The following is a 26,414-nucleotide window of genomic DNA, read 5'->3' on the forward strand; positions in this document are numbered from 1 at the left end:
TAAGTAAGGGAAGCTCCCAGCCAGACATTGGGCTGGTATTATTTTCTTTTCTGTTTCAGTTCATCCACATCTTCAGTTTTAATTTGATGTGTGTGAGAGCCAAACCACACCTATGTGGGGGTGGAAATTTCCACTCTAGTCAATGTGCCAGCTATTTAGTTTAGAGAAAGAAGGAAACTCAGGGAGTCAAGAGAAAGGAAGTCAAACAAGTCGGTTTAGATTGGAACAGTCAATTGTACAGAGCAAAGGCACCTTAGTGGATAATAGCCTGGCTTGGAACCTATGTGTTAAGGAAGTGTCAAGGAAGAAAAGTCTACCACTTTGGTTAGAAGATGGTCAGTCTGATGGAACTAAGGGTTGGAGAGTAAAAGATTGAGTTGCACTCCTAGGACCTAGCATAGAAATTCACTCGCCACTAACTTAATCGACAACAGAAGCCAATAATCCCAACTGTGGTATCCTTAGGTCCTGAACTGTAGTTTGGAATCACAATCCCTGCCCACAGGTTTATAAATTGTTGTGTACTCTCAGTGTTAGCACGGTGGTTTTCTCGGGGTCACTCCTAGAAACACTCTAGCTTCTTTTTCTTTTTCACCATCAATACCCCACAAATGCACTTGAAATTGCAACATTGTGTCCCTGACCAGGAGTGATTTGGTTACACGCTGGGGACATTATTTCCAATAGGTCCAGTCAGGCCCTCCTTTATAGCCCAATAATGAATAACCAGTATCGATTTGGGCAGTTGTCTTTTGGGAGAGAAAGCAGATTGTCACTAATCAGAAAGTTGATGGTTTCTCTTCCACCGCACGTGTCGAAGTGGACTTTTAATTCATTTAATGCAATAATCCTTAGCAAATGACTACAGAAAAAAACAACTGTTACTAAATTAACACACGTTAATGCAGCTTATGAAAACCTAGATTGACATTATTAATTAATTAATTAAATCTGCATTACTGCGTCACTGTTACAGAAGTTGTCTGTTTGAGCTTCCTCTGATAGTAAAGTTGTAGAAATCTAGCAGATAAGCAATATCCCAGATGTCAGCATGACTTTCATTTTAAATCTACCTTTTAACCACGAAGCAGTGTTTCAAGTCGATGTTTAAATAACTATCAGCCAACATCAATGTGAAACCATGCAACCAGCCTGCACATGGATAGTTTATAAACCCTTTTTCCCCTTTTTAAACGCTGCTTGCAGATTGATTTAATTTGTTGTGTTGTACATCCTCATACACCAGTGACTGGTTAAACTTAGATGCGAGAGAATTTTAATGCAAAAAGTTTGAATTTGAACATTGTATTAATGCCACGTTTCTTATTGCAAAAGACATGTCTTCCACTTTCATTAGGATCAAGCAAAGAGAGACAGCATTACAAACAGGCCGACTGTGAATATTCAGTTATTTACCCACTCAGTAGAAGCCTGCTGTTACTTGCCTCCTGCTTGATGCTGTGTTATTTCTCATTTTCTCTCTCTAGATGAGCTCTCTCTCTCTTGCCGGAGCTCCTGCCGCTCCGGCATCATAAAAATGGGCTCAAAATAGCCGCCGCATTTCATAAGCATAGACACTTCTTAAAATTAAACATTTCTAATGCCCGTTACCTCCATATATGATATACCTAATTACCCTTGGCAGTATCGCAGCACTTTTGCAATCAGCATGTGCCCTTATAATGGATGTATTTTCTAACCAATAGAGCAAATAAGGACAAAATCAATTGAGCGTTTAATTATTCTAAAGATGTAAATGTGTGATTTATGTCGTGCTGACAGTTAATAATAAATGCACTGATTGTCTTAAATGGACTGCTGATGGTAAAGCTTACACAGTGATACGTGGAAATCATGCTGTTGTGACTCACTAGTGCCTCTTTAAACTGCCGTGCGTGTGCGTGCGTGTGTGTGTGTGATACTGCTGACGATGCTAAGTTTGATGGGGGCTTACATGCATTTACCTTGAGGAGTTCTACCCATGATACAGATCAGCCAGCTGGCCGTTTGATGTTCGCCATGAAAGCTCCTTATTAGGATCAGTGGAAAACACAATAAATAATCTGTGATTGAACCCGCGCTCGAAAACAAATGCTCGGGAGAGATGTCACAAGAATGCAGCTTTCACTACAAAAGATATAAGAGCCAGACTTATGGAAGCCTTCTCTAGAAGCAGACACAGTGGAAAGAGAGAGCGGAAGAGAAGACACCGAGAGCTAAAGATGACCGATGAAGAGGAGGGGTGCACTGGACTTGTGTATCTTTGTGTGTAACTGTTCCGCGCGCATGGGGGGAAATAACGGCATTTGAATGATGGGTGTGACAGAGGTTGATGTTTGCTCAGGGCCTGTGTGGCTCCAGTAATAAAGACACTGTGGCTCAAAGTGGCTTCATTCTGTCCTAAATGATCCTTAATCTCTCCGTAAACGACATCTCTGGCTCCCAGTAAGGAGAGTGAAAAATGCAAACTGTTCACGCCAGTGCTACTGGGATTTTATGGTCGTGTCAAAAGAGAAAAAGATGCCGAGCTTAAATATAATAAGTGTTCAATTTGTAATTGTATAATTTTTATATATATATATATAATATTCAGAAATGATAGACAGCATTAGTGTGAGGAAATTACAGCCCTCAGTAGCCATGTTGTGTGGTCTGCTTTCACCAGCTTCTGACCTTTCTTGAATCAATGTTTGCCGATCAGAGCGCAATTTGTGGAGCAGAACAACCTCTCTGCTACCTCACACACATTAGGCTTTGAACATCACCGTATGTACATTTATGTTTATGCATGCATATGAGTGCATAATGGCACAGATGTTGATCAAAGCATGCCATCACGTGACAGTCTGATAGCATAAAAGCGCATAATTTGGAGACCTGCTGGCTTCTAACCCAGATAAAGACCATAAAGTGTCAGCCGCGTAATAATGAAACTGTATGACACACCTGCAGCTGGAGGATCGACTCCAAGGACGTCTTACAGCCTCCTTTGCTCCTACACGTCATTATGACCAGTGAATTGTTAAGGCAGGTGATTACAGACAGCCATGGAACAGAGCAGAGGTGAGATTTATGTGATAGAGTGGATTCGACTGACACTAATGCAACAGAGGAACCGGAAGGTCAAGTAGGTGCTTATCAAAACAGCGCTGCAAACTGGTTCACGCTGTGTCTGAGCACCTTCTGGTTTGTGACCCAGGCAACAAAGCCTTGAATTTTAATGGTAGACAAATCTTGTTCATGGAAAACGGTTGATTTTTACATTTTTATGATTGAAAGCAAGGTGTATAATTGAGAAAAATTGTGTTTATTACGAGTTAATTAATATACAGTGTTGGGAAGGTTACTTTTAAAATGTATTCCATTACAGAATACAGAATACATGCCCCAAAATGTATTTTGTAACGTATTCTGAATACTTTGGATTACTTAATATATTATCATGCTGTTTACAACTACATGAATGTACTATTGCTGTGATTTATTACTGTTACTGAAGGTCCGCGGCTCCGAACCGTAGTAAAGGGACCTCTGGCTAATACGGTGGATTCTGTGTCGGGCTCGTAGCCGAAAACTAGCTTTACTTTGTTGTCTGGGTCAACTTTGCTAGCGAGAGACAGAGAGAGGCGTTGAAAGGCTGCTCCAACAGAACTTATTGTTTTTGGAGGAAAACACGAACACGGTGTACAGTCGAGTCTTAATAGCTTACTTACAACTGGGCTCGTCAGGCTCTCTTCTTGGCTGCAGTGGTTATTATTATATTTACATGCTTCCAGCTCCCGTTTTTGCTCGATGACAGCTCGTACTTTTCCTTTTTCTCCCTCCCTCGCTCACAGATACATAACGGGTATGGCAGTCCATTCTCCCTGCAGCACGGACTACACTGCCCATGATGCTACATTCTTTAGAGCTATACCGGTAGCATTCTGCCTATTAGCTTAGCACACACCCTGTAACCATGGCAACCGTAACGCTGTCGCCTGGAACAACAGAACGTAGCTGTCAAACAAAACCCAAACAGTCCTGACCCGCCACAATATGAAACAGGAAAGTACCGCTGTGTAATCCATTTATTTCAACAAAGTAACTGTATTCTAAATACCACCTTTTTAAACGGTAACTGTAACGGAATACAGTTACTCATATTTCGTATTTTAAATACGTAACGGCGGTACATGTATTCCGTTACTCCCCAACACTGTTAATATATCATATAATTGAGGGTTGTTGTTTTTTTATTAATCCCTGCCAGATAGCTCCTTTTTTCCTTGCTGCTCTTCACATTGTAGATGAGAGCACAGCAGGCAAAGGCTGATTCTTCTTTGATTTTAAACCTCTCAGCTTGAGCTTGCTCCCCCACCAAGCCTCCATCATCAAGGATTTTTTCATTTATAATACTATTCTCTTTTTATCACTCTGGAATAAAAGATTTGCTAGCTGCAACCATGCAGATCACACGGGCCACCACCGCTCATCTTCTTTAACATTTCCAACCTTTCCGCACAAGCTGATGCAATAGCAGCGTACTCTTACAAGCATCGGTGTGGATATTTTTGCCTGCTTCTAAAAAAACAGTAGAAGGTGGGGAGTTTCCCTGCGTTTTTTCGAGGAACGTGGGTGTGACAGAAGTCAGCATACCACCTCTGCATGTCAGCACAAACCATTTCCTGAATAAAAATATATGATTTACTTTAAACACCTCAGCTGGAGTGTATTTTTAAAATATATACATATATATATATATTCTATGAATGTTTCTGATCCTTTGCACCTACTCTGACCTCTGCAACTCTGCTGTGGATGTCTAGCTGGGACAGCGTGGATCAGAAATTTCCAACCAGGTGAACTTGTGGCACTTCTGCACCGGCTGAGAGGAACATGAAAAGACTGTAAAATTAACTAATCCCCCCCCCCCAAAAAAAAAAACAAAAAAACCCCCCACACACACACACAAAAAAAAAAACAACTATTTGAATGAAAAACAAAAGCTGGTAATCCACATAGACTCTAATGTGGATTACCTGACATGTATGGTCAATGGTCAATGGTAACTTTATTGTCCCTAACGGGAAATTAATTTGCAGTATGTCCATACAAACAAACAAACAGACCACCAACACATCACATACACTCACCAAAATAATATAATATAATATGAGCCTGAGAAAACAACCTAGATTTTTCATCAAAAAAAGTGCGATGTACAATGGCAACAAAATTTATGGTTTAGTGTTATTAACTATGATAATAGCACTAGGTACAAAAGACAATCTATGTCTCTTTGTCTTCACTGCAGACACTTTATAACGACGACCTGATGGAAGCAGTTGAAAATCATTAAAGAGAGGATGATCTGAACACAACATGAGAGAGGTCGCCTTCCTCAGCACCTGCCTGTTATAAAAGTCCAGAAGCTGGACCTGAGACCTCCCTGAAATCTGACCAGCCACTTTAACCAGGTTGTTAAGTCTGGTCTTATTATTCAGGTACATATTACCGTACCAAGCAATGATACAGAAGGTTAAAACAGATTCAATAAAACTTTTATAAAAAAGATGAAACATTAAAACCTCTCAACCTCCTTAAAAAGTCTTTGTTGAACCTTTTTCACTGTAGTAGCAAGATGTGACTCAAAGGACTGAGACTTATCAAGAACAACCCCCAAATACTTATAACTTATAACATATAATAAATAATATTATGTCATCTAGTCCTAAATTACAGATGCAACATGCTAACCAAACTAGCACTATTGTTAACTTCCTAATGTAGTTCAGGAGAAAACCTTTCTAAAACAATTAGTCCTCCTGAAGGTGTCATATATAAGCATTTCCAAAGTACTGGAAAACGTGCGTAATACTTACATTGAATATTCTTCTTTCATCACAATATATTATAATGGCAGCTCTTCGTCTCTGTGAAAAAAGCAATGATGCTACTGATAGTCCTAAACGTGGCATAGAAATCTTCCTCGACTAACTGAAGGTATTTGATACCATTGATTTTAAAACACATTACTGTGTTTGAGGCACAGCATCCAGTTGGTTTAGAAGTTATATGTAAGAAAGGGAGAAATATACATCAAATGTGGGGTCCCACATAGATCAATTAAGACTGCACTCTTCCTTCTATGTATCCATGATTTTGTTAATTACTCTAGTTTGCTGATCCCACAAATATATTTTTGTCTCTTAAAAATCTATATTAACTCCAACATAGTATAACTGAGGAACTGATAAAGGTGGATGTTTGATTTAAACGTAATAAATTTTATTGTATTTGAAAATTTTGAGGTGTTCACATTGATGGATGTGGAATATTGAACTAATGAAGAAATTATATAAATATGTTGGTTTACTAATTTCTTTAACTGGGACATTGTCTTCAGAGTGGAGCACCACTGACCTTTTAGCGCTGTCTGCTTGAGCCTCAACTACATTATTGTAATGTTACATGATGCAACACTTACGGACTTTATCAAACAAAGTTATTTAAACTTCTGAAGTTAACTGAATGCAAGATTTTGTAATGTAATGTAGTATTTAGGCTATATATATATATATATATATATATATATTATTGTTCTCACACATATAACACAAAGAAAATACCTTTGTACAAGTTTTAGTCTGGCCTGGTCAAGGTCCATGTATTTGGGATGCACTTTAAAAATGTTAACACCTTTCTCTGTCTTCAAACAAACTTTTATACAACACTTGCTACTAAAATGTTTGATTTTGAATTCTATGCGGCAAGGATCTTTTTAAAACTTGGAATAGCTCTCTACTTTTTGTGCCACTGTCTAACTGTTTTGGTTTAGTGTTATTGATATGTCAGGGTAATTTTAAACCAGTGACACAGGTAAACTGCTATTTTGCATTTCCCAGTAACGGTGCACACCTCATATTTTCCTCAGTATAGATAAAACCTGAATTTGTCAGCACTGTTAAGGAGACAGAAAGGGGTTGTCGGTATTGAGTGCAGAAGAAATGGGTAATTAGCCGATGGCTGACTCAGGCCACTTGCAGCTTTGTGTGTCAGAGTGGGGATGGAAAAACCGATGAAGCACATCTCCCCGGGTGTCATAAAGCTTTGCTTTATGGCCAGTTTGTGTAGCCTTGCAGATTAAGTTCAAAGAAAGGCGGCTGCTCTTTTCTCCGTGCATCTTAAATCCTGTTTCTCCTCAGCTAAATCTGTAGATCAATTCTTTGGACTGTGCTAAGATATTCCTGTTGTCAGCAGCTACGGGGCAGCTACAGGAAGGACGGGGAGGACAGGGTGTCTAAAAATACATTATTTAAGGGACAATTTCACTTCAGATTTAATAGTACTCACAGAGCAGCATGACTACTCCAGTCAAATTGCATACTTTCCTTCACTGAGGAGTGGCCATCCTCGGCAGCATGAGCATCAAAGCTCCCAGCTCCCAGCGAGCCACAATTGCAACCTCCTTAGGCAGATGCAGTGTTTGCATTTAAAAGGCAAGAAAATCACAGCAAAACAGTAGTTTGTCTGTGATTCATCCAATGAGTTCGTTCTCAAAAACTACCTCCAGCCTTATCTCAAGAGAGCAGTCCTACATAGGAATAAATGGGCTGGTGTCTGAAGAAAGTACAATTCCTTTGTCTGTTTAGACACAAAGGACAGTTTTAAGTGAACACAGAGTTGAGTGATGCTGGTATTAGTCTTATTAAGTTCAAAGATAAATGAAACTTATTTTACTCAAAAACCTGTTACTAGAAAACACATTGGCACGATTCAAATTTGTTTTAAAGACAAGCCAGATACAGAGGGATTACAAGATAAAACACAACAAATTTACACCATTCTCCGTGTGAAACTCTAAAACTCAGGTACTTATCGTCTTTCCTCTCAGGATTAAATAAATAAATAACATCAAACAAATATGGCTGGAAGAAGATTTTGCCAATGTGGTAGATATGCATTACTCATGATATGAATAATTTATTAGAAAAAGTCTAAAAAAAATACAAACAGTAAAGGAACACTGACAAAAATGCCTCAACACATCCAGAACATTGTATTTTCATACTTGCATTGCACCACTTAATCAGCTATTACAGTATTTAAGTATTTACAGTGAAGAAACAAGAAATAATCTCCTAGTGTTGACATAGTGAAAACAGAGCTGCTGTGCACTGCAGGAGATTTCACCAGAAAAGATTTTCTACCTGCAATATGTGACATTTTAATCCTTTTCCAAAATGCATTAGAGACACTTGGAAGCTAAGCCCTGTAATTTCTTTCCTTTTATTTTTGTCTTTCATTTGTGGCCATGTTTTGAGTGACTTCCTGTGAAATGGCACCTGGACTCTGGCATGTCTTTTTGCCACTTCCTCTATAACTATTAAAATTACAAAAACATTAACCCCTCCTCCTAGTCAAGCATAAACTTTATCTCATTAGACCTCAGAGCTTTGCTGTACAGTTAAGAAAAGCATTCAACACATACAGCAGTACGGACTTTATTTTGGCTAATTAACATTTTTCAGCAACACACACTTGCGATTTGGCACTTTTAATATCTTTAACAAAAGGTGAAACTACAATAAATATAATTTGTTTTAGGCATTGTTCAAAATTAAGATAAATTACATTCATTTAAACTGAGCAGAAATAAAGATTGAACTTAAAACCCGCAGCAGAATCTGTTATGTGACTGGTTGAAATGTCCTGTGTTCCACTAAACTCTGTGACAAGTTTTTGAGTTCAGCCGCGGAGCGAACCTGCTTGTATCCCAGCAGGGCCAGAGTGTCGTTACACAGATTCTGAACCGTTCTCACAATGTCAAAGCCGAGTCGAAGCCGCCAGCTCTCAGCTGTCACTCTGGAGTCTCTGGTGGTGGAGTATCTGTAGTTCCACTCAGATGGAGACGACGCGTTACTGTTGGTGTTCTTTGCAATCCACGTCCTCACCCTGTCCTCCATCTCCAGCCCTGCAAACTTGTAGATTTCACTGGCCTTGTCCTTCGGGTTGAATGCTAAGTCCTCGTACCGTACCAGCAGGTAGCGTCCACGCAGCCACGCAGGTCTCTGCAGGCCTGTTTCTACAGAGGCCGCCATGTCCTTACAGGTGCCGGTGATCTGCGAAAGGTCCACGTAACGAGGCTGCCGCCCCGTAGCGTTCCATATTTTCCAAGCGCGAAACTGATCAGAAAACGCCATCATGCGTGAAGCGAGAATGGCTCTGGGGTCTCGCACCAGGTGTACGATCTTAAGGTCCAGACGTGGATCTTCAGTCAGAGTGCGCAGATCCCCCACCTCAGGTACCCGCACGGTCTTTACAGCTACATGCCCTTTCGACAGACACGACATAGAGGCTAAAGTGAGGTTCAGGGCCCCGCACTTCTTAGGGCACCAGGTTTCGTCGGGCGGATCGGAGGCCGCTGCAACTACTCCATCAGAGCACACCGGAGGGGAACAGAGGGCATGACTGGAGCTCCTGCGGAAAAAGGAGCTTGTGATGTGATCTTGAGGCTCGGGACGGATGTAATTCTCCATGAAGTGAAGCTCACAAGTGTACAGATTGAGGAGAAGGTCCCTGTAAGCTCCCAGCAAGGCACGGCGGTCCAAGGTGCGACGCAGCCTGCTGCTGGAGTTGGTGAAGGCTTGCTGGACGTGGTACAAAGGTTCAAACACATAGAAGACCCCAGGATGCTGGTTGAGGAGCTGTCCGGTAAATGAGGAACCACTGCGTGTAGTGGCGAACAGCAGGATGTGCTTCCGAGGTGAAGCCATGGGCAGCCAGCTGTCATCGCAGGAGGTTCTCCACCGGGAGTCTTAAGCGGAAAAAAAAACAACCTTGACTGCTTTAATGTGTATTATGCGATACTGACGTCACTTTCATTATGTTTTCTTGCAACAAGGTGAACAGCTTTAAATAACTCATTGCATAATATGTTATTACCTGCTCAAGCTCTAGTGAAAAAGAGTTATTTCATTAATTTCAGAAGAATCATTTCAGCTCATAAAAATGAATCAGAGCCAGTCTTTAGTCGAGAAGAAATACAGAATCAAGCCAATAAAGTGTAAATAATTTAGCGGGTAAACATGCACGAGTACGTTGCTTGTTTGCTGGCGGTTACCAGGGGGATGAGAAATGGTGGATCTCTAAATATAGCACAAATAGCTAATGTGTAATTACTCCTGATTAGGAGTTGATTGCAAAGAGGATGCTACTTTTATACACAGCAGCTCGTCACCGACACACATGTGAGCTACGAGAGAGGATTAATGGAGACGGATTCTAAAACCAATCACACATATTTAATTTCTCTGTCCTCTCCACTTACAGGGATTTCCCGTAGTTAATGATCCTCTGTATTTTTTCTTTTAAGTCACTAACAGCCGTGGCGTTGCAGCCCGATTCTCGATGCTGGAATAGAAATAATATCACCAATCAAGCGCTGAGAGTGCATCGCCGCATGCCTGCTGCTGCTGTGCTGCCAAATACTGTCTCATTTGTCTCATACTCATTTTGGTTTATTCATGTTAGATTTGCATTAAATATAATAATAAATCTATACGTATGCCAACAGATGTGCAGACTTTAGTGTGGTATGTGGGGCAGTGCAAATTGGCCATCGGGCAGTACCTCTGAGATGTCTGCTCTGGCAGCGGTAAGCTCCCTGACAAGGTCCTGACAGCGAGTCCCTCAGGGTCCTGATGGCCGTGTACTGGACCCCCAGAGACGCACATACAAGAAGCAGCACCGTCTTCCAGGAGCACTCCATCCTGCCTCCACCTCTGACTCTACATCCTTTCCACTGACAATGCTGGAAAGCCACACACACACACACAATAGTATTTAATTTCAAAGCTACATACATGTGCAGCTTTGACACACTTGTGCCTGTGGGTTTCCACTGATGACCTTCTGCGCTGTTCATGCTGGAGCAGCAGGGAATCTCGCTCAAGGGTGCATGTCATTAACTTTTCTCCTGCTAGTTAAGAATACAAACCTTTGTCCTTCAACAGTAGTTCCTGCTGCAGTAGTATTAGTCAATAAAGAAATTGCTTAACCTTTCTAAATCTGATAACACTTTCATCTCTGTGCAGGAAATGCGAGGCAGCAGCCAGCTACCGAGCAAATGTTTCCATAAGGATCCACAGATTTGCGCCACTGAGAAAGAGCGCTAAGGTCACGGAGAAATGGTAGCGGTAATGTCGCTATATACAAAAGCTCCACAATTCAGGATACTGTGCACACAGTTGCATAATTGCATTTCATTTTTGCTTTCCTCTCTTCTGGGTAATTAAGCGTCTAAGCCCAGTAGAGCTACATACCCAGATAAATATAGCTGTCTTCATACAGATGAGCGTAGAAGTTTCCTTTGTACACTTCCGACTTCTTTGCCACTGGGCATGAAAGAGCAAAGGTAGATGTGATTTTCCAAATGTATTCATGAAAAAAAAAAGCTGCCATCCATCCGTCCCTATACACCAAGCTGATGGTAGGTAATCGCTCGAGATCCCTGGGTACAAACTGTCTCTCCATCACTCAAAGTGGCTGCGCGAAGGCAATCATAATCAAAATCACAGGTAAATATATATCACCGAACTGACAGAAATAAATATCACCTTCCCGTTTGCTTCCTCGCCCCTCTCTCTGTCACTCCATCTCTCTCCAGTCTGCCTCTTGTTCATTAATGATGTTTATGTGTCCCTGGCAGACTCATATCCTCAGGAATGTATCACACTGAGCTTTTGATGTTCCATTAATCACAAACAGCGCCAAACCAAAGACATTTACTCTGTGGGTGAGGGGAAAAGAAATCGAGCTGACATCATGAGCCATTCTGTTTGAATACAGCTAAAAACAGCGATGCCGAATGAACACATCGGGGGAGAAAGTTTGTTTCTTAGACTGATAGTTGCAGACAGGATAACAGGAACAAGGACGTCGTGCTCTTTGTTTTAGGGCTACTTTAAAGTCGCTTCTGTGTTTGCGGAAGGAAAGGAGAGATAGAGACATCGAACGATTGTGTGAATGACTGCAGATAATGAGAAACTTTGACCAAGCTTGTTTCTATCTCTGACATTTAAAAAAAAATCTGTCAATTTGACAGCCCTGCCATCCATACCCTTACTGCACAGTTGGCTGAACAAGGCGCATCATATAATTCCTCAGCGACAGGTTTTGTTTTCCTTTCCAGTCATGATCATGGCTCAGAGCTCCTCTGCTGCACACCGAGCTTCCCTCTGGAGAATGAAGACAGATGCTTCAATGGATTAAAGCAATTTGATTTGCAAGTCCTCCGTTCTCCCCGGCTTATAACACCTTCTGCGTCGGCACTCACACCCGGAATAATCGATGTTCAGTCAACAGCTGGAAGGGGACTGCAGGCTTCAGATGGTCTCAGCTTTTGTACCTCTTGTACAATAACATTCCTTACAAGGAATAACAACCACAGGGACACGACTGACCAGAGATTACACTCTGTCAGGTTTGACTTGTAAATTCAGCAAGCAGGCGTTGCTGCTGCTGAGGAAAACATAGCAGCAAAAGTGTTTGGTGCAAGAAAGGTAATTGCCTCTGTGGAAAACAAAGACAACAAACGAGGTTAGGAGTTAGCGATGAGGGTGGGACTGAGGGATTTGGGATGGAGGTGATTGAGGGATGTGACGGTGCCAAAGATTTTTCTATTAAGGCCCCTCTGTGTGTTCAAAGATCCTCAGGAGAAGGCTATTTATTGGCAGAAGCCTGGCGATCAATCCTGGAAAACACAGTTGAGCAACAGTAGCATCATCGGGAGGCGTTTCAAAGCTCCAGTCCGAGCATCTATGCATGTTTCCTTTCTCTGTTTCTGTCTAAACCAACACCACATACGCACGCGAACGCGCACGCGCGCACTCACACATCCACAGGCAGGAGAGCAGAGCAGAACACTGCAGCGCTCAAAGGAGATACATCTGACCCCGGGCTACAGAGGGGCTCCTGTGATGGGGGAGTGAAGATGAAGCTTGTCCTACATGATTCCTCCAGCACAAAAACATTAAAAGAAAAGGGAAAACAAAAGGTACTGAGAGGCGCAAAAGGGAAAAAAGAAAAAGGTCAGCGCTTCATCTGGTCTTGTCCACAGTGAATATAATATTTACTTATAAGGTTCCGACTAAAGGTTTTCTCAGTGTTTGATTCCTTTTCAAACAGTGGAAACAGACAGAAACAAACAGAGGGAATGTGTTAAAGTGCAAAATTAAAATGTTAAGTTTACCGAAACACTAAAACATATCGGTAAAGAGTAGTAACAGTCAGTTTAAGTAGGAGTAGCAGTGACGAAAAGCGCAATTTTTCATCTGAAAATGATTACTATCATAAACAGCACCTAAAATAAATACTTCCGTTAGTTTTCTAGGCGTTTGCTACAAAAACGAGATTTCCTTTGGAGATTTACGGCATAGTAAAAACAGCAGCCGATAAAGTAAGACGGTGTCACTTTAAACTCACCGTAGAAATGCTCAAGAGACAGTTTCAGTTGTTTTAAGAACACATCTTTAAAATATTTAGTGATTATCTCGACAGTGACACACTTCGATCACGGCTCTCTTAGCGCAAAATGAAAAAAGAAGAAGAAGAATGAAATAAATGTCTTACCATCAATGCGCCTGATCAGATAGGAATTCTCCGGCCGGTCCTGTTTGGTACGCGGCATCGCTAAAAGTGTGTTTGTGTGAGTGTGTGAAGCGGAGGGATCGAGCGCTGCCGCTGGTGTCCACATCCAAAGTGGCTTCAGAGCTGGAGATGCGCTACGGATGGAGAGCGGCGAGGAGATGAGCGAAGAGGTATTTCTCACCCCTCAAGAGACCACACGGAGTACAGGAACCGGGTCTCTAGATTGGATGCACGATTGCCTCACCGTGCATTACGCTTTGAAGCCGTAGGGTACGCTTCATTACGTCTTGGAAATATATACGCTCTTAAGAGGGAGTAGCCTAATCTGAATATGAGATGCACTCTAACTAAAACTCCACCTTCCATCTGTAATTCAACTTGTTTGCAGGTAAACGAGGAGCAGATATTTCCCATTTTTTTATGGAGGCGGCTTCATCGGCTCCAGCCATGCATCAACAATCACTTCAGCATCTCGCCAGTGTCATTCCTCCTTTGCTGTCACCATCTCTGCAGGGATTTTCACTATATGCTCAACTGGAGCACTACACACACAAACACACACACACGCCTCCCATTGGATGAGTGACACAATGACCTCTATTTTCCCTCATTCCAGTGAGGATGACTGCTATCATCGCATGTGTCCCCTCTCCAGGCTGCCAGCCTCCTTGTGTGGAGATGTAGGCACCATATCATTGTCCCTGGAGCGTTGCTTTAGGGTCAGATTTTGCCAGTGACAACTTCATTACTCTTGGGAATGATGGTGGATTGTGTTTGCAGTCTGATTTATCTCAGTGGTTTATCTTATGCTGGTTGAATTGTGTCTTTATGGAGATAAACACAGATTAACTGAGCAATCGAACGAGCTGTCAATTCATCAGAAGCCCTAAACATCCTTTTAGTTATTCCCGCTTTTTCTGCCTTCATCCAGAAAAATCTTTCGAGGCAGTGCAACACCAAAGCAAAGGCAGGCAGAAATAATCTCAGAAATGGATACTGGAGGGGATGGAAATCTGCCCACACAGATATGGAGCAATCTTTTTGTGGTGTTACAGGGTTGAGGAACATTAGAAGTTGAAGGCTTTACTGCACAGAGGGCAGCAAACTGCCAAGAACACCTTGTGAGTGATACAAGTGTGGCCCATTCTCCGCTCCTCTAAGCACCGATCCCTCCCCTCTGCCTGCCTACAGCATTGATTCCCCGGCTCTAAACAGCCTAACGCCCCCGCACGTTCTTGGCGAGGTTTGATACAGGCAATAAGAAAAAGTTGAATATTCCATGTTTGAAGGCTGAATCCTCCACAGGCCTCCCCGTTTAGCTATGCCCACACTTGTTCCTCACTACATGCAAAGAGAACAGATATGCACATACTTGCATTAAAGATTCATTGTGCTTTTCAATTTCTTTTCCAAAACAGTCAGGCTCTTAACTAATGTTTCACCAAACTGCACTCGTTCTTCTCTGTATCTCTGTGATTTACCTCAAGATGTGATCTTTAATGTGACAACAGTGAGCTAAGGAGACAGGGTTACTCCTAACAGTGGAGAAAATTCAACTTTCCAAACACTTTATGATAAAATACTGAGTGTTTTTATATATCTGGGTTTGCTTAGCAACATCTGTACTTCCTGTTCAAGGCACAATCCATCAATCAGATTAACTGTCAGTCAGACTGTCACAAGTAAACCCAGGTCTTACAAAGTCTGCCTCTGGAGAAGAGCTGGTATTCCTGTGCACTCCAACTCAGCTGAGAGCCTGAAAAAACATTCCTTCAGTTCAGGTCTCCATTGTTGTATTTGCAATAAGCAGATGAAAAGAAATTTCATTTTACCAACTGCCGTGCTAGCAGAGACAGCTAAATTTATTTCAGTAAACAACCACCACGGGGCACACCAGCAGAATTTCTCTAATATCACCCTTGCCACATCTAAGGACTTTGCAACAAGTTATTGCCACTTGGAAAGTAATACAATAACAGCACCATGCAAGGACACAGTTATTTCATTTAAGTTGGACATTTCTCCCAAGATAATTATTTGTTTTTTGGCACACTAATTCAGAAAAAAGTTTATGCCCTACTTCTCACAGCTCGCAATTTTTATTAATCAAGAGTCACGAAAATAAATTCTAAATTAATTTGACTTTACTAAAACTCAGTCTGTTACCCTCAACACTATTTTCTGTTTAGTCCTCTTACTAAATTATAGACCTTCAACTTAGTTTACTTCATATTTTACTCCAGTCATCCAAATCCATTCTGTAGTGGCTCCTTGCCTTAACAGACGGGCACTGTTTGTGAAGCCTTGCCTTCGTGTAACCTCTCAACGAAACCCAGATTTAAAAATATGTCTTTAATATGAAATGTAAGTATTTATGAGAGCTGGGTTTGTCATATGTTGAGTCAGCATCAGTCTGCATCACTGCGACCTCCATGTTGATCACAACATGATGTGTACTGGCCCAAAAAGCATTTTTCCCTTTATGTTTGGGGCGATCGTGGCTCAAGAGTTGGGCGTTCGTCTTGTAATCGGAAGGTTGCCGGTTCGAGCCCCGGCTTGGACAGTCTCGGTCGTCGTGTCCTTGGGCAAGACACTTCACCCGTTACCTACTGGTGGTGGTCAGACCTCCACCTGGTGGCGCCAGTGTCCGGCAGCCTCTGTCAGTGCGCCCCAGGGCGGCTGTGGCTACAATGTAGCTGCCATCACCAGTATGTGAATGTGTGCGTGAATGTGTGGATGACTGTGTATAGTGTAAAGCGCTTTGGGGTCCTTAGGGCCAAGTAAAGCGCTATACAAATACAGTCCGTTTACCTTTTTTTTTTTTATGTTGCTGCAGTTCCTCAAATGGCCACTTGAGACTGGCTTTCATTCAACATCGCAGTGGCTACATGCATCTTTAGATTAAGTCTTGGACTTTTGGAATTTGATTAACCTCACACACCAGGAAAGAAAATGGGAATTCTGCTCTTCATATTCATTTTCAAGTTCCACAAATACAGTGCGGCCTTCCTCTGTTTTTTGTACGCTCTTCCTCGTCTTTATTTTTGACTTACGACATACTGGGAACGGCATATAGGCACCGATCGGTTTTCTATCGCCCATTTGCTGGGAGTAAGGGCGCCCTCCGTTTGCGAGGTGCGCCTGCTGCTTGCGGCACAGGGAGGAGAGGGCGGGGCGGCGGGGGATTCTCTGGCTGGCTGGAGCAGCATCTAATAACCAACTCACAAAATAAAACAAAATAAAAACAAAACAACAAACACGAAAACACCAGACATCATGATACAGACTTATAATTTGAAATTCGAAATTCTATACAAGAAAAGTGAGCGCGAGAGCCCTCGGTGCGCCTGCTTGCTGCTGAAGTCAAAGTAAACTTTATTGTCATCTCTGCTACATACAGTCCAGTATATAAAGAGACGAGACGACGAGGCTCCAGTTACAGCAGTGAAAGTAAACAAACAATAAATATAAGAAGAGTAAGAAAATAAATATACACTTTAGGACTCGGGGTAAAGGGATCAATAACAATTTAAAATTTATAATTTACAGTTTGATGATTTAATGCAGGGGCGATTCTAGGATCAGAGCTTTGGGGGTGCTGAGCACCCAGAGAGCTGCCCATCCAGGCAAGGTAAACTTTACTCATCACAATGAGACTTCTTCCCCGTCTCTGTCAGTCCCTGCATCCTTAAATGCCTCCAGTTGTCCCGAGTTCTGTCTGACTGCCTCCTTGGTGCATTTAAACCCCTGTTCCTCCCTGTCCTCATCGCCTGTTGTCTTCATCTCCATTATCAGTCATCATAATTTTACCCTCTCTGTGCAAGTCTGCAAATTTCTTTATTAAATCACAAGTTTCTTAAATTCATCAAGTCTCTCTGTGCCTGGGTCCTCGTCACAAAACATGACATCACTGTTTTGTACATTTTAACAAAATTTAATCCCCACATTTTTGAAAGAAAAGCAAAACACTTTTTTGAAAAGTCTGTAACAAAACCATCAAATCTGATCAAGGTTATTAAAATGCTGCCAAAGAAGAATGGATTGGAATAAAAAAAACAAACATATCCTAACCTTAATTACTGGGGAAAAATGATGAATGATGCTCATAGTGAGTAAAAAGTAAACTGTGTGCATTTTTTGGACAGAGATTCACTTCTAAAGTGTATGTATAATACAATACAGATACATAAAAAATACACTCCAAAAATAGACGAGTCCTTGAAATGTTAGAAAACTGAGACACTTGGCCTTTGGTACAATGTATACAATGTATGAAAAGATCTTTACTGCAGATACTACTATGGCTCTGCAGATTTTTTCTTTTCTTTTAACCTATGTCGCCTCACCTTGAGGTTGGTAAATCTGTCTATCACATTTTGGTGGTCAAGTCTCTCAAGCATCTCTTTCTCAACTGACATCACAGCCAGGTGCTGGAGTCTGCTTTGACCCATGGTCCTTCTCAGCCAGGTATGGAGCTGACTCAAGACACTAAAAGACCTCTCACAGCTACAGCTGCTAACTGGGTTTGTCAGGGCAACCTGAATAACAGTTTTCAGTTTGGGGAAGATCTGATTATCCAGACGATTGTACAATGCTAACATATCTGGAATGGCACCAGCCTCACTCTTGAGCTTTATAAAGTCTTTGGCAACCGTGACTTCCTCTGACTGAAGCTCAATATGGTAATGCAGTGCCAGGGCTGACAACCCAGTTTGTTTTGCAGATTCTGTATAGCAGCTTTAATATAGGGAGAACACAACTTCCAGATTGTATGAGTTGTTTGTCTTTCTTTTTCTTTGCCAGTTTAACAGTTCCTGTTTTGCCTGTTAGTACTCCCTGTCTGTTTTCTTACCTGGTACTTCCTGATCTCGTACTTTGTCCTCATGTTCCCCTCTTTCCTCTCTCCCTCTTTGGACTGACAATCTGTGTACACACACACACACACACACACACACACACACACACACACACACACACACACACACACACACACACACACACACACACACACAACAGGAGTTATAAGGTTAATGGGCATCCAGTCAGTTAGCTAGTTAGTACCTTGGGTTCAATATCGGCACATATGGCAAAATAACCAGTTTCTCTCATTACATTTCAAACAGGACAGTGGTAACAACAGCAGGCTACGGACAATGTTAAGTTTTAGATTTTAAATAGGCTGTATACATTTCAATGAGATCAACAGGACAGTCAAATATTGCTAATTTTACTACAGAGCAAACATCGTCGGAAAACACGTTTTCAACTACGGCTGCCACAAACGATTATTTTGATAGTCGACTAGTCACCGATTATTTTTGCAATTAGTCGACTAATCAGATCATCATCCATTGGACGTAAAACGTACAGCTTATTGCACCAGCAGCATCTGCTCTTATATAACTATCATTAGCTTACAGCTCTAAGTGTTTAAGGTATGTGCTAACTAAAAATAATGTTAAAAGTCCGCTTGTTCACTGTAACTGTTTTAGACTACGTTACCCATGATGCACCTCGGTATCTGCACTTCCGGTTGGGAACGTGTTCAGCGCAGTTCTGCACAGACGAGAGGTGTGTCGGAGGAGTAACGTATTTACTTGCGTTCCTGCGTGGGCTAATACTGTGTGCGTGCTTACCATATACACACACACACCCATATACACACTCACACCCCCTTCACCTGCATGTGAATCCTGTAATGCAATCGCTTCCCTACCAACGCTATACATCTTGTTGATGTCATCTGCCACCTCCTTATTAAAGTGATTTGAACTACATCACTGTGGAGTCCCATTCCTTCTGACCGAGGACGACTCAGTTGAAGCGTGATCGGCAATCAGTGCAAACATATCTTACAAGTGGTCCTTCGAGCCGGAGTCGCCTTGGCTGAGTTAATGAGATGGCAAACCCTCAGGATAGAAGTGCATCGAGTAGCCCCCGTCCAACGCGGGAGAAGAAGCTTCCAGGACATCTGGTGGACTATGAGCACAACCTAACTGAGACACCCAAGCCATCTAGAGCTCCAAGTAGTTCAAGCAGCTCCGACTATGAAGAGGATGAGAGATGGCAGAAAATGGAATCAGTTTGGAGCAGTGTCCTCCAACACATGACTCAACTGCAAGTGTCTATGGAGGAAACTCGTGGGACATTACTAAAGCGGGTGGAGCGTTTGGAGCAAGCTTCTAAACCTGGCAGTCCTCTTCCCCCAGAAACAGGAGCGTTAGAACAACCCCAACATATTTCCTCCATAACAGAAGTTGCACCACTACAACCTACCAGTGAGGTGTTACATGATACCACAGAGCCACTAACTGTGCCAGTAATACCCTCAGAGCAGGGCACCACAACACCTGCAAACATGCCGACGCCAGTAGAAACATCTCCTCCTTCACCTCCTCGTAAAGTGAGCCTTCACACTCAGCCAGTGCTGCACCCTGTCACTTATGTAGCTGCATCGACACCACTCAGGAGACCTGGACGATGCACTGCTGAACCCTTCTCATATCAGTGATCGGAACATCAGCTCCTGATAAACAGGCCAGGCCAGGTGCAGCTATTACATCCTGCAGCCCCAGCTGATCAGCCACTACAACATGCTCATCTTTCAGTGCACCAGCTATCACAGGCTGTGGACCCAGTGAGTCTGCAGCAGATGTCACATCCCGCTGCTCCTGTCTTCCAATTCAGACATCCAGCTAATCCTGTGTACTTGCAGCAACCTTCACGTCCACCAGCGCCTGTGACTCAGCCATCACAGTGGGCAGAAGCTCATCGCCCTGTGCCCACCATACTGCATCCTGAAGCTTTGCCCGATCCAGCTGGCAAATACTATGTTCCTTATCCCTCAGGAGGTAACTATTCATCATCTTCGTCTGCTGAACACCATAATCCACAGGTTGCCACAACTTACCCAGCAGGAACGCCTCTACCAAACCTGATGGAGATGATGGTGGCGTCTTCATATGGCATTCCAAAGCCTAAGCTGGTGATCTTCCGGTCAGGGAGAGAGAGTGACTTCGCCTTATTAAAGAAAGGGCTGGACAGCACCTTAGGGCCACATTCTCATCTGGGAGAAGATTACAAGTATCAGGTCCTTCTAGATCATCTAGAGCATCCCAGCGCCCTACAGGTAGCCAAGCGCTACATTCACGACCGCACTCCCTACACTAGTGCAATGAGGGCGCTAGAGCAGAGGTATGGACAGCCAAGGCAGTTAGTCCAAAGTGAGCTTAGCACTATCTTAAACTGCCCCCCTATTAGAGCCGGAGACTCTCAAGCTATTGAAGACCTCTCCCTGTCGGTGTCCAGCCTGGTCGGGCTTCTCAGTACCATGGATGAAGTAGCAGCCAGTGAGCTTCATTGTGGTTCACATGTGGACAGACTGCTTACCAAGCTCCCTCTGAATTACAGGGACAACTTCATCGAGTACTGTATCACCCGGGGATCATCCGCAGTGGCAGCAGCCGAACATACAATATGTATGACTTCTCAGAATGGCTCGAACGGAAATCCCAAGTCCTTCAGCTATCCAGACAAGCCTCTCAAATGCCCCCGGACAAGCCACGTCCAGAGAAGAACCTACTCAAAGCCTCAGCAGGGCTCAAGCCACACAACAAATCTGCTTCCATCTACTACGGTCCAAATCCAGCCCAAGCCAAGCTAAAACAGGAGGGAGAATCTACAGCTCCAGATCTGACAGTCCAACCTAAGAAGAGACAGAAGTTCAAACCTTATTGTCCATACTGCGAAGGGACAGAGCATTATCTGAATGGCTGTGAGGGATTCAAAAGGCTAGACCTCAAAGCTATGGCTACCTGGATTACCGAGAAGGCCAAATGCTGGCGCTGTGGCCGTAAACATTCTCCAGAGCAGTGTACACTGAAGAAGCCGTGCAGCACCTGTGGTGACCAGCATTTGTCGGTGCTCCATGACCTGGTTGAGGCCAAGAAGCGGGACCCTAACATACTAACTGTGAGTACTAGTATGGTCTACCTAGACTATTCAAGTCACTCAGGTCGTGTTATGCTTAAGGTAGTACCAATCCAACTACATCATGGGGGCAAATCACTGGATACATTTGCTGTGCTCGATGACGGCTCAGAGAAGACTGTTGTGCTTCCTGCGGCAGTTAAATCTCTAGGTTTGAAACAGGAGGAAGCAACACTCTCACTGAGAACTATCCGTCGAGATGTAATCCAGATGAAGGGAGGCTTTGTCTCATTTCAGGTGTCACCAAGGGCTAAGCCCAAAGTGAGATACAAAGTAACACATGCCTTCACAGCCCAACAACTCAGCCTAGCTACTCAGTCATGTCCAGCTGAACAGCTAAAGAAGAAGTATCTTCACTTACAAAAGGTCCAGATAGAGGGATTTAACCAGGTCCAACCTTTGGTGCTGATTGGCTCAGATAATGCTCATCTCATCACCCCTATCCGTCCCGTCCTTCGGGGGTCGTCCAAAGGGCCAGTAGCCATCTGCACCAAGCTCGGATGGGCCATCCAGGGGCCGGCCAGTAGTATGCCTACATCTGAGGGGGACCTGCAGTGCCTGAACATGTGCCTTTCTCCTGCAGAGGCCCTGCATCAAGATGTGAAGCGTTTGTGGCAACTAGATGCTCCCCCCTACAGGACAGAGAAGGAGGTCACACGGTCAAAGGAGGACAGAGAGGCGGTAGCTATGTTGGAAACAAAGACCATCAGAGTCCCAGTAGACGGGGTCGAGAGATACGCCACTCCGCTGCTGAGAAGAAGGGACTTTCCACGGATGTGTGTCTCTCCTGAAGCAGTAAAAGGTCTTCTCAGATCTACCGAACGTAAGCTGGCCAAGAATCCTGATCTGACCCTCACATACAGCCAGGAGATCCACAGGTTACTAGATTCTGGTTATGTTGTTAAGCTGAGCCCAGATGAGACACATAGCTCTTCTGAGTCATGGTATGTACCCCACCACATGGTACATCACAATAATAAGGCTAGGGTGGTCTTCAACTGTTCATTTGAGTTTCAGGGGGCTGTCCTGAACCACTACCTCTTACCAGGACCTCCCTTGGGGCCCACTCTGCTGGGGGTATTACTCCGCTTCCGCCAACACCCTGTAGCCGTGAGTGGAGATATCAAAGCCATGTTTCACCAGATTCGGCTGTTCCCAGAGGATTGTCCTCTGCTACGGTTTCTGTGGAGGGATTGTGAAACTGACCGGCCCCCAGATGTATATGAGTGGAGAGTTTTGCCCTTCGGAACGACATGTAGCCCCTGTTGTGCTATTTTCGCCCTACAGAGACATGCAAGGGAGTATGAAGACACCCACAAGGACATCTGTGACTCTGTCCACACAGCCTTCTATGTGGATAACTGTTTACAGTCCCTGTCCAACCCAGAAGAGGCAAAGCAGCTCATCGACCGAATGAGAGATTTACTCATTCAAGGAGGATTCGAGATACGTCAATGGGCGAGCAACATGCCAGAAGTAGTTGCTCACCTGCCCGATTCAGCTAGATCAGAGAGCTGCGAGCTTTGGCTGAACTTCAAAAGTCTCGACCCACAAGAGTCAACATTAGGACTCAGCTGGCACTGCCCGACAGATGTCCTGGGATATAAGCACCGCCCTATAACCTACTCCACGGTCACGCTGCGCAACGTGTACAAGGTACTAGCTACCCAGTATGACCCCCTAGGTTATATAAATCCCTATACTACAAGGGCCAAGCTGATTGTACAGGCCCTGTGGAGCACAGAGAGAGGATGGGATGAGCCCATCGAAGGGAATCTACTTCAGTCCTGGCTGGAGTGGGAAGGTGAACTGTCACACCTTCAGCATGTCACCATTCCCCGCTGCTACGCTCCTCCTCACAACTCCAGCAATGTGACACACGAGGCTCACATATTCTGTGACGCATCAGAAAAGGCATATGGGGCTGTGGCTTATCTCCGAGTAATCGAGCAACAACTGCCCATTGCCACATCTTTCCTGATGGCTCGCTCCAGGGTGGCCCCACGCAAACAGGTGTCAATGCCCCGGCTGGAGCTTTGCGCAGCACTCACAGGAGCTCAATTGGCCAAATTACTCCAGACGGAGCTCACCATTCTCCTGCAGTCGATCTATCTGTGGACAGACTCTACAACGGTGCTGCAGTGGAGCCAGTCTAGTTCCTGTCGCTATAAGGTATTTGTGGGGACTAGAATCTGTGAAATACAGGAGCTGACATCTCCTGAACAGTGGCGGTATGTGACCTCTGACCTCAATCCCGCTGATGACATCACCAGAGGGAAACATCTCGCCGACCTAACTGTCCCCAATCGTTGGTCACATGGTCCACCCTTCCTGTCACAAACTGCTGACACTTGGCCTAAGTTGCCAACAGAGTTCTCGGCATGCAGTGAGGCAGAGCTCAGGAAGACGGCATTCTGTGGGCACGCTTCTGCATCCCCGACCTTACCGGATCCAACACAGTATGCCACGCTAGATGAGCTGATTGCTGCTACATACCAGACCCAACACGGGGCGGCCGACGCTCCTATTACAGCAGCGGAGCAACTAGAAACCAAGACTATGCTGCTTCGCTCGGCTCAGACTGACAGCTTCCCAGAGGAGGCCCGAGCCCTCCAGATTGGTCACCCAGTTCGCTCAGACAGCCGTCTTAGCGTGCTGTCCCCTGAATATGACAGTCTTACCGGTCTCATCAGAGTCGGAGGCCGCCTCCGTCGAGCCGCCGACTTAGATCCAGACAGTATTCATCCCATTGTATTAGCAGCTGAACATCCCCTGACCAAGCTTATCATAAAAACTTATGATGACCAGCTCCTTCATCCAGGTGCAGAGAGGCTGTTTGCGGAAATACGGCGCACCTATTGGATTCTCAGAGGACGTCAAGCCATTAAGAAACATCAGCACCAGTGTGTGGACTGTAGGAGATGGCGTGCCTCACCTGCTACACCCAAAATGGCTGACTTACCTTCATCACGGCTGAGACTCTATAAGCCGCCATTCTGGTCAACGGGCGTAGACTGTTTTGGGCCATACACAATAAAGATAGGTCGTAGAAGAGAGAAACGCTGGGGAATTATCTACAAGTGTCTTACAACCAGATGCGTGCACCTTGATCTTCTCCCTAGTCTTGACACCGATTCCTTCCTTATGTCATTACGCAGATTTATTGCACGGCGAGGAAAGCCATACGAGATGTGGTCTGATCGAGGGACCAATTTCAGAGGTGGGCACAGAGAACTCCAAACGGCGTTTGAAAACATGGAGCCGGACCTGAAGCAGCAACTGGCCAAGCAGACTATCAACTTCTGCTTCAATCCCCCACACTCTCCTCATTTCGGAGGAGCCTGGGAGAGGGAAATCAGAGCAGTGAAGTCAGCTCTGCAAGTTGTCCTGAAGGACCAAGTTGTGGCGGAGGAAGTCCTACTCACAGCTCTCATAGAGGTTGAGGGTATTTTGAACTCAAAACCGCTCGGCTATGCATCGGCTGACATAGCTGACCCAGATCCCATCACACCAAATCTTCTCTTGATGGGGCGGCATGATTCGGCACTACCCCAGGCAGTTTACGGCCCCTCAGGCACTCTTTCGAACAGAAGATGGAGGCACAGTCAGGTCATCAGTGACCACTTCTGGAAGCGGTTCATACAGAACTACCTCCCAGGACTGCAACTCCGACAGAAATGGAGGAAGTCCACTGACAACATGGCTGTGGGACGAGCTGTTATGATTGTGGACTGTAATTTGCCTAGAGGCCTTTGGCCTGTGGGTACCATTGCCAAAGTTTTCCCAGGGATTGATGGCGTTGTTCGAGCTGCCGAGGTCAAAGTTAAAGACAGTACCTATGTTCGCCCAGTAACTAAGCTGGTGGAACTTCCCAAAGTTCCTGAGGACTCAAATGACACTGTTTCAAATTAGAAGGACTTTAGCAGGAGTGTATTTGCATACAAATACAGGGGCGGCTGTTAAAAGTCCGCTTGTTCACTGTAACTGTTTTAGACTACGTTACCCATGATGCACCTCGGTATCTGTACTTCCGGTTGGGAACGTGTTCAGCGCAGTTCTGCACAGATGAGAGGTGTGTCGGAGGAGTAACGTATTTACTTGCGTTCCTGTGTGGGCTAATACTGTGTGCGTGCTTACCATATACACACACACACCCATATACACACTCACACCCCCTTCACCTGCATGTGAATCCTGTAATGCAATCGCTTCCCTACCAACGCTATACATCCTGTTGATGTCATCTGCCACCTCCTTATTAAAGTGATTTGAACTACATCACTGTGGAGTCCCATTCCTTCTGACCGAGGACGACTCAGTTGAAGCGTGATCGGCAATCAGTGCAAACATATCTTACAAATAAAGACAAGATGATAGTTTATTAAATTTGAATGAAATTTGCAGATTGTTTCGGTGAAGTTTAATAAACTCATTGTTATCTAAAATATAACGGGACACCGGACTATATTCTCGAGCATCTCACACTTCTGATAATCAGCTGTCTGCTTGACGTTTATTCAGCTGCGTAAAAACTATAACTTTAATCTCAGCCAAACTGATTTACTCAGGAACAAATAAAATACTAAAAAAGGTGGTCTCAGCCACCATCGCTCTGGCAGCAACAGAGCGAGTAGGAGAGAGCCGAGCTGGAACAAACCATTTTGGGAGGGGGGAGGGGTTATCTATACTTTTGTTGTTAAAATGTTCCATCTCAATTAAGTACTGTATGCTTTTTATACTTTTAGTAGTGTGTCCCACAAACAGCAAATATTTTCAAAAAAAGTAAGACATCT

The 26,414-nt window shown here is 44.0% G+C and overlaps 1 protein-coding gene across 3 annotated transcripts; it reads right to left on the reverse strand.

Annotated features, from left to right (window-relative positions):
• Positions 1–6,556: 6,556 nt before the first annotated feature.
• LOC146515838 (carbohydrate sulfotransferase 1) lies at positions 6,557–19,086 on the reverse strand. Of its 3 annotated transcripts, none has more exons than XM_085167057.1 (3): positions 18,485–19,086; positions 10,615–10,795; positions 6,557–9,799 (listed from the first exon to the last, which is right to left on the reverse strand). In XM_085167057.1, exons 1-3 carry the CDS (start codon positions 18,668–18,670, stop codon positions 8,673–8,675), a joined length of 1,494 nt encoding a protein of 497 aa, XP_085023183.1. In that variant the 5' UTR covers positions 18,671–19,086; the 3' UTR covers positions 6,557–8,672. The 3 variants fall into 3 exon arrangements, with proteins under 3 accessions (XP_085023183.1, XP_085023185.1, XP_085023184.1); XM_085167059.1 differs by lacking the exon at positions 18,485–19,086 and adding an exon at positions 13,615–16,249; XM_085167058.1 differs by lacking the exon at positions 18,485–19,086 and adding an exon at positions 11,307–16,249.
• Positions 19,087–26,414: the final 7,328 nt, after the last annotated feature.

This window comes from Neolamprologus multifasciatus, chromosome 7 (assembly GCF_963576455.1).
Source record: "Neolamprologus multifasciatus chromosome 7, fNeoMul1.2, whole genome shotgun sequence".
Taxonomy (NCBI): Eukaryota; Metazoa; Chordata; class Actinopteri; order Cichliformes; family Cichlidae; genus Neolamprologus; species Neolamprologus multifasciatus.